This window comes from Rutidosis leptorrhynchoides, chromosome 1 (genome assembly GCF_046630445.1).
Source record: "Rutidosis leptorrhynchoides isolate AG116_Rl617_1_P2 chromosome 1, CSIRO_AGI_Rlap_v1, whole genome shotgun sequence".
Lineage (NCBI taxonomy): Eukaryota > Viridiplantae > Streptophyta > Magnoliopsida > Asterales > Asteraceae > Rutidosis > Rutidosis leptorrhynchoides.
The window spans coordinates 290,264,154-290,274,194 of record NC_092333.1 but is presented as its reverse complement, the minus strand read 5'-3'; the positions used below and the strand labels follow the sequence as shown (position 1 = coordinate 290,274,194).

The 10,041-nt window shown below is 31.3% G+C and overlaps 1 protein-coding gene across 1 annotated transcript; it reads right to left on the bottom strand.

Annotated features, from left to right (window-relative positions):
• Window positions 1–6,857: 6,857 nt before the first annotated feature.
• On the bottom strand, window positions 6,858–8,246 carry LOC139898454 (uncharacterized). Its single transcript, XM_071881186.1, has one exon. The coding sequence runs from the start codon at window positions 8,244–8,246 to the stop codon at window positions 6,858–6,860; it is 1,389 nt and encodes a 462-aa protein (XP_071737287.1).
• Window positions 8,247–10,041: the final 1,795 nt, after the last annotated feature.

Sequence of the window (10,041 nt, the reverse complement as noted above, 5' to 3'; positions counted from 1 at the left end):
TGAGGTGTGTGTGATGTTGAACTTGTGTTGTTGGTGGTACGGGTATTGATGTTGGTGCTGGTGATGTTGATGAAGTTGGTAAATTTTGCACCATATTCTCCAAATTGATTACTCGAGCGCGAAGCTTGTTGACTTCTTCCATTATTCCGGAATGATTGTCGGTCAGAATGAGCGAATGAATAAGGTTTAGAATTTTAGATAGAATATAATCGTGTCAAGCTACTCTAGAAATTAGGTTGAAAATGGTGTTTCGGATAGGTTCTCCGGTAAATGCTTCAGGTTCTTCGCCAAGAGATGAATTCGGTTGGTGGAAGGGATCGCCTTCTTCGCGTCTCCATTGTTTAAGTCGACTACGAACCCATCAGATGAATTGGGGATGGATGATTGGTTGATTCATTCTGGTGACACCGCTTCGGAAGTTAGGTGAATATTCATGTCGGAATAGCTGTCGGAATAACTATCGGAATAGCTATCGAAATCTGAGGGACTCGAACTGGTTGAGGGATTCATCTCGTACGATCAGATGAAGGATTTTCGACAAGAAATAGATTATAGGATGTAGATTAATATCCTGCAATACATAATTTACATATGCATATATAAACTAAAATCCCATAAGTTACGGAGGAATCTACGGAAAATGTCAGGCAACGTTTACAGTAACAGATACGCTAAGATATGAATTAGCAGATATGCTAAGATACAAATTTTGTCTATACACTATTCATGCAATCATTGCAGTAAGATGTGTCTAGACTAAGAATGATAAGCAGATAATTTCCTAAGGATGATGAGCAGATGATTTCCGACTAGAAATGATAAGCAAAACTTTTGACATGCAGACACGGTCGAAGTCCAGACTCACTAATGTATCCTAACGACTTATCAGTTAGGCACACTAACGCAGACTTGGTTCGGTAAGACCACCGCTCTGATACCAACTCTAAGGACCCGTCCTAATCCATCCGGACAAAGTCCATATCGATTATAAACGATTCACAACAGTTGATTACATCGCGAGGTACTTGACCTTTATATGATACATTTTACAAACATTGCATTTATTTTTGAAAAGACAATATTTCATTACATAGAAAGTTGACGGCATGCATACCATTTTATAATATATCTAACTATAATTGACTTAATAATAATCTTGATGAACTCAACGACTCGAATGCAACATCTTTTAAAATATGTCATGAATGACTCCAAGTAATATCTTTAAAATGAGCAATTTGCACAGCGGAAGACTTCTTTCATACCTGAGAATAAACATGCTTTAAAGTGTCAATCAAAAGGTTGGTGAGTTCATTAGTTTAACATAAATAATCATTTCCATCATTATAATAGACAACAAGATTTTCATTTCTCATAAATTTATGTCCCATGCATAGAGACAAAAATCATTCATATGGATTGAACACCTGGTAACCGACATTAACAATATGCATATAAGAATATCCCCATCATTCCGGGATCCTCCTTCGAACATGAAATAAATTTCGAAGTACTAAAGCATCCGGTACTTTGGATGGGGCTTGTTGGGCCCGATAGATCTATCTTTAGAGTTCACGTCAATTAGGGTGTCTGTTCCCTAATTCTTAGATTACCAGACTTAATAAATAGGGGCATATTCGATTTCGATCATTCAACCATATAATGTAGTTTTGATTACTTGTGTCTATTTCGTAAAAACATTTATAAAAATTGCGCATGTATTCTCCGCCCAAAAATATAAAGAGTAAAAGGGATCAAATGAAACTCACCTAATGTATTTTGTAGTAAAAATACATATGACTATATTGAGCAACTGAACAATGCAGGGTTGGTCTCGGATTCACGAACCTATATCATTTGTATATATATTAAAACATATACTCGTATTCAAATGAATCTATATATTATTTTTAATAATATACTTGTTAAATTATTTGTTATATAGGTATAGATATATATATATATTTGATTTATCTATTTGATTTAATTAGTGTTTATCTTTCATTATAACATATTAATAATAATAATTTATATTAGGGTTTATATATAAAAAAATATATATATGTATATATTAATTGATATATTTCATATATATAGCTTAGTTACTATCTTGATAATAATAAAATTATAGTGATATGTGATTTTAACGTTCTAGTAATGTATTTTTTATATAAACATAATTATTTGTATTAGTACTAATAATAATAATAATAATAATAATAATAATAATAATAATAATAATAATAATAATAATAATAATAATAATAATAATAATAATAACAATATTCTTAATTATAACTATAATCATATTAATAATAATGATAATATCCACAATACTTGATAATGTTAAAAAAATGATAGCTTTTATAAATACACTTATATTAGTAATAATAATAATAATAATAGTAATAATAATAGTAGTAGTACTAGTTGTATTAACACTAATAATAATTCCTTTTCTAATATTACAAATAACAATAACTAATGATATCAATGATAATAATAATAATGGTAATAATAATAAAATGAAAAAAAGGTATACCCTCATGAAAAGCTTTTCTAAAAAGAATAGCCTTGTACCGAACTCGAACCCAAGTCCTCTCGATATCACGCCTTCCTCTCAAACCATTTGAGCCATTTTGTTTTTCTGTTTTTATTACCCGAATAATTCTTTTTATCATGTATCCCTTGACTCAACTAGAAGCCCAACTCAATGTTTAAACCTCACGGCCCAACAGAGGATAATAGCTTTCGGCCCAACTAGAAACCCACGGCCCAACAGAAATAAATTCTCGGCCCAACAGCAATTCTGGTTCTTCTTTTAAAAAAAATGTGGCACAGCAGGGATTGAACCTGCGACCTCTAGTTCCCTAATCAAAGACCCAACCATCACGCTGCTCTTATTTTTCTGATTATCCTTACACTTAAATAATTTTAACACTGATATTCGCTGTCCTATTTCTTCTTCTATAATCTAACAGAACTTGATTTTTCCTCAGTTCTTCTAAACAACGATTTTTAATTCTTCGTCACAAATTAAAATCACAAACAAAGGTTTATATTTATCTAAAAATGAAAAGAAAAAAAATAAAAAAAAGTTATTAAACAGCTTACTGCTGTCGCTTTTTTTTTTAAATTTTTTTTTCGCTTTTTGATTTCGAGAGGGTTATAGACCAAGGTTATAACACGAGTTAAGTTTCAAATCACACCTAGAATCTTTTGTAATCATCAATTGAACTAAAAACTTCAGCACGATTACGAATTTCGCGATGAACACGATGTTTGACTTTTTGAAACTAAAGTTTGACTCAGAAATTCGAACTTGATATTAGGAATTGGGTTTTGAATCTTTACAGAAAGATTGAGTAAGGGATTCCTAACATTTTTGCATTATTAGATTTTGAAAAACAATTTGAACTCGAGTTTTTCACCATTTGACTCAATAACAGAGATAAACGGTTTCATTAATTGATTTTTCTTTTTTTTTTCTTTTTTTTCTCTTCTTTTTACTGAATCAACTCTATTCTTATAAAGAATGTAAATGAGATATTTAAACCGTACCAGATTCAATTGTAGTTGTTTTGTAGCAAGATACAATCGACAAGGAAATCAATTAATCGTACAGAATAAATAAAAATAAAATAAAAGGTGATAGCAATTTCTAACTGATTTTAACTTATCTGTGATATTGATATCAATTAGATCGACAGATTGTATAGCAGTGAACAAGATTAAAACAGTTTTTGTAGTTATATGGATTAATAGGTATTAATAATAATTGTATTAATAATAATAATAATTATCTTTAAAAATAAAAACTAATTTCCTATTATATATTTGTATTTAACCATACCTATATATCTGTATATCTCTGTATCTACTTATTTATATATCTAATTATTTATGTATTTTACATATTAAGGAAACATAATATTATTAATAATACTAATATTATTGTTTAGCAAAACTAGTAACGTTAATAATAAAGATAATATTAATAATAATAATACTAATAAAAAATAATGTTAGTAACAATCTTTAATAAGATGTTAATTTTTGTAATCACATTAATAATAATACTTTTAATAACCATAATAATAATTAAATTTATAATCTTTACTAATAACAATGTTTAATATTAGCATTTATCTTTAATCATCATGAAAGTAATAATAACGATATTAATAATTATATTTTTACCTTATAATTACTTTTACAATTTATTTATTGTATCATGTTTACTAATTATATAATATCTATAATACAGTAACTTATTAAATCTTTACTATTTATAATTTAATATATCTAATTTTACTCATGTTTAGAATTTATATGTATATATTATTTATTTTAATAGTAACTTATTTATTCTGTATTTTTACTTACATTTAATTCCAATTATTATATATACTTACATTTATATACACATATGTATTTATTTATAAACAATGGTTCGTGAATCGTCGGCAATGGTCGAAGTTACATGAATGTATGAAACAGTTCAAAATTTTGGTGACTCAACATTACAGACTTCGCTTATCGTGTCGGAAACATTTACAGATTAAGTTTAAATTTGGTCGGAAATATCCGGGTCGTCACAGTACCTACCCGTTAAAGAAATTTCATCCCGAAATTTGAGTGAGGGGGTCATGGCTAATAATAAAAATGTTTTCATGACAAATATGAGTTGAAAATAGAGTTTTATCATTATTTAGTAACATAGATAAAATGATTCTATCATGTGAAGCTTACGAATGAAACTATCACAAAATAATGAAATGAAAGGATAAAGATTTGTCTTAGCTTTTGGCAGAGTTAAGGTTGGTCTAATAAGATGCGTCTTAACTTTTGACGTTGTCTTGATTGAATTCCGGAATTCAAGGAATTTAAAGAAAATCTTCGAAATCTAAAAGATTTGATTCTTCGGCGAGTAAACAAATTAAGATCTCTATAATTAAATGCGATCATCTGTCTTGATTGCTTTGTCTGGTATTTCCACTATAAATGAACTTCTTCCATTCCATTATTTCCCATTACTCCCATTTTCTATACCTTAATTCATACTTCCAAATCCTCATTCAATATGCTTCACCTAGTTTTTAATTCTGGATATATTTCTGACATTCATATTGATCATTCTCCTTTTTTTTTTCTACCACCTGAGGAATCTGTTTACTTCTACTATTACCTTGGGGTGATACTATTCTTAATTCTCCTGTGTCTTTACATTGCTATTGTATTAATATTCACGGTTTGTAACCTCTGTGTTGTTATTGAGCTTTATATCCTCCTTTATATTTCAGAGCTCCATTTTTTGTTTTCTCTTCCCAATATTAAATAGATCAAGTAATGGTCCAGAATTAGTGGATATATAGTTTCGAATGAACTTAACGTTCTAAACAAGAAAGGACGTAATAGCACGATTTGATTTGTCAAATTACCAGAATCATTAAGAATAGAACTATCAAGAATATACTTTCTTGATATGTTTAGAAGTTAAGAAGAATGAAAGAGTTACGTAACATGGCACATGATGACGTTATGATCTGTGAATCATCACGTCCCATTAGAAACTCAGCATGACTTACTGTAATATAATTACGTTGATCAAGTGTCATTATATTATACTAACGCATGCTTCAGTTCCCAACATTACTTCAATAACATTCATATTTTAAGCTCAAAAGTTTACAGAATATAGAAACTAACAGTTTCTATATGATGTAACACTGATAGCACGAAGAGATTAATGATTTCAGATAAGATTAGTTATGAAAACATATTCAGAAATATCGAGGATATTTATAATGAAAGATACGATAATACCTCGGAATATCTAAGATCAGAGGATGATAGAAACTATTGTCCGCAAGGGTTTAGAGTAAGGAGCAAGATATTCGCTAAAGACCTTAGCAGGCATTGAATCATTTGGATTCTTTGAAGTCAAACTTATTCTTTGTGATTTGTCCACGGCTTCCTTCATAGTTTCGCATAATCCGCTTTTCGGTACTAAATTTTCTATTGAATGTTTCCAATACTCCATTCTTTATCATCAAACTTTTGACGGTTAAGGTCGTGTACGGTTTTTTTTTCCGCTGTATTTAGCTTTTTCAGAATTTGTGGTATTGATTTGTAGACTGGGTGCTTTTCAGAATTTCAGAATGGAAGATCATAATTCTAAGAGATAAATGTTATATGTTTACATATAACTGTTGATGTAGACATGCTGCGAGATTTCAGAATATTGATTGCTGATTCTCGGTATTTGGTACGGCAATTCTAGTTATCAGATGCAGATGAGTAGATGATAGGATTTCAATGAATATAATAACTTTTCATAAAGTCAAAGATCAATGATGTTGCTGGTAAGTTTACTGGTAATGTGGTGGAATATAAACGGTTCCCTGGTAATGATGATGAAAGGAAAACTTATATATCGAGGTTATAATAAGACTAAATCGAATGAAAGTCGAAGTTGATTTGCTGGAGCTGTGACAAAATTGGCTAATTTGAAAAAAAAAGGACTGCACTGTTATTTTCGGTAATAACAACGCCAACAAAGACACATCAGCACCTCCATCCCACTTCCTTCCCAGGACTAAACCCAGGACTAAACACTCCCAACAAAGACATTCCTCCTTCCATTTTTTTATTTTATTTTTGAATTATTTTATATTATCAAAAAATTACAATTATTTAAATAAAACTAAACTTTTATTAAAAAAAATATTACAATAATTAAAATTAGAAGTACATTAAAATAAAAATACAAATTAAAAATAAAATTACATTAAAACAACATTAAAATAAAAATACAAATTAAAAATAAAATTACATTAAAACATCAATTAAAAGACCTATTCTTCATCGTCGTCTTCTTGATCTTCTTCGTGATCTTCTTCATCCTCGTCATCGGGAATGTGTGAAAGTCCGGAGTCATCTTGGTTGTTTGGATTTCTTGTGGGATCATGTCGTATGCGATAATTTGGTGGAAGATTATGTATGTGTTCTACAAGCATATGTTTTAGTAGTTGATGAATGCCCGCATCTCTTATTTCTGCGTCCACTCGCATATGCACTTCAACCCTTTCTTGGAATGATCTCGGTGGTCGTCGAACCGGACGATAATTCTCCTCGAGTCCACAAAATGCACGGCCGTTGTCCTCGGTTATCATATTATTTAATATCACACATGATAACAAAATCCTTCTAATTTTGCGGATATAATACGGTCGTGCCGGACGTTGAACAATTTGCCATCGGCCTTGTATTATTCCAAATGCTCGTTCAATATCTTTTCTTGCCGATTCTTGATACCTTTTGAATTTATTTTGTTTCGGGTCTATCGGATTTTTGAACGACTTAACTATTGTAGACCATTCCGGGTAAATTCCATCCGCCAAATAATAACCCTTAGTAAACGTACATCCGTTAACCGTATACGTACATGGTGGTGCTTCACCGGCTAATAACTCACTAAACAAGTCGGATTGATTTAGCACGTTGATATCATTGTTTGATCCGGCAGTTCCAAAAAACGCGTGCCAAAACCATCCATCGTACGATGCTACCGCTTCAAGCATAATTGACGGGTAACCATGGTCACCTCGTGTATAATGACCCTTCCAACGTGCCGGACAATTTCTCCATCTCCAATGCATACAATCAATACTTCCTAACATCCTCGTAAAACCATGTATTTGAGCATGTTTAGTGGTCAAACGTTGCACATCTTGTGCAGTTGGTCGTCTCAAATATTCGGGACCGTACAAGTGGAAAATACATTTGAAAAAATTGTTTAAACAATCATATGAGGTTTGTTCACCCATATGCAAATACTCATCAAAAACATCGGCCGAAGCGGCATAAGCTAGTTGACGTATGGCGGATGTTACTTTTTGAACAATATTAAAACCAAGTAATTCGGTAGCATCACGTTTTTGAATAAAATAAGTAAAATATTTAGGAACCGGAGTTTGAGAAAAGTTCAATATACCTTGACATATACAAAGAAATAGAGGTTTGCTCATTCGATAACGATTACGAAAATAATCGTCCGGAAATGTGGGATTGTCGGAGAAATAATCATTCCATAAATCCAATGCACGACCCTGACGATCTCTATGTAAATATATTCTAGGTGCCCGTGGTATTTGTTCTACTTCTTCGTTATCACTTAATTCATCTAACGTGTCAATGACTTCGAGTGCTCGATTCGTAGTCGTATTTCTGATCGACAATACCATATTTACGTCGGGATCGGAATCGGAACTCATATTGTTTATTTGAGTATAAAAATGATGAAATGGGTAGAAAATATGAAAGGAGAGTGTATTTGTGTATGTAAAAATATTGTTTGGTGTGTATATATAGTGTAAAAAAGAAAAAGAAAAAATAAAAAAATTGAAATAGCCGTTGAAGTAGCCGTTGGGTGTTAAATTCGATTTTTTTTCTCTCATCTGTTTACGTCCACAAATATGCTTAACATAGTAAAAGACCTGGGCGAATCAAGCTGGGCGTGACCTGGGCGGGACCTGGGCGAGGTTGGTGCCATCGGCGCCCAGGGTGGGCGGTCCTGAGCGGGTCTCCTGGGCGGACCGTTGGGAGCCCTCTTAGTTTCTCAGCGACTTAATAAGTCGTTTTAACCATACTCCTTATCGAGGTAATATAAAAAACATATATTTCTTTTAGTTTGGAGAGTGATAAGAAAGAAAACAAAAAATTGCAATATAAAACCTCAAATCCCATTTAGTGGTGGCTGTACAAAACAAAAGAGATATTACGTGTCTTTTAGAAAAGCTATACAATCATATATGGAGTTTTATATTATATAATTAATAATTAATAATTAATAGGATACACGTATAAAAATACCATTTCTATACAGAAAGATGGATCAAAAAGCATAAAAGATAATACAATTTGGCGGTTTTCAGTGTTTGCCGCCCAGCGTACAGCAGGCCGCCCAGCGTCAAGCGTAAGCCCTGCAGGAAGCTTCTATAATTAAGCCCTTTAACACAGCGTGTGAATGACACGCAGCCACGTCAGCACACGCCACCGAACTTCCGGATATTTCGTGTAACAGAACCACGCATTAATTGACACGTGTATCCCGAGAATTTCGGGCATTCTGCGCCTATAAATAGACCCCCTGGGTCACCACATTTCACATCTGAACTTCAGTCAGAGAGGAGTACACTTTCTCTCTCACACAGTTCTTTCTCACTCTAAACGCATGTGACGACCCGAAAATTTTCGACCAAATTCAAACTTAATCTCATTATGATTTCGACACGATAAGCAAAGTCTGTAAAGTTGAGTCTCAAAATTTTTTTTAAACTGTTTCATATATTCAATTGACCTTCGACCATCCCGACGATTCACGAACAACTATTTGTGAGTAGATATGTATATAAATATAAATAAATATATGTACATAATAAATGTTATTAATCGCTGTATGAAATTATTATTATAAATAAATATGTAAAATAATATACAACTGAATTGCTAGAAATAAGTATGAAAAAATGAAGTAATTAATAATAAAATTTATTGTTAAAATAAATCTATATACATAAAGTATATCGAACATATATATTTGGTTTTGAATGCATTTAGTAAATGATAGCAGCACTCGTTCATCATTCGATGGATATTACACAAGTTAAATTCAAACTTATATTATTTTAAAATAAACGGTTAGCTGAAAATGAGTTTTATAAATTAAAGGCTTATTAAAAATGTATTTAGGAACTAATTGTCGAATTTTAAAACTTTTTATATTTTACTTGGGGTTGGGAGTGAATAATTAATGTAATTTTTAATTAATAGTTAATGACTGAACTTTATACCATAATGACCAAAATAAATAAATATATTTAATTTAAAAGTTTGAGATTGTTCTGAGACCTTTTTATCCGCCACTAATTTAACAACGGAGTACGATTTAGCAGTCCGTGTAAACTGTCGGTACAAGTGACAAAACTAAGACTGCTAAACTGTTGCTTAAATTGTTGGCACGTTTTTTCCATTTGCTAG

What these genes read in the sequence shown, in the direction of transcription:
- LOC139898454 (XM_071881186.1), bottom strand. Translation starts at nt 8,246, where the DNA reads ATGGTATTGTCGATCAGAAATACGACTACGAATCGAGCACTCGAAGTC.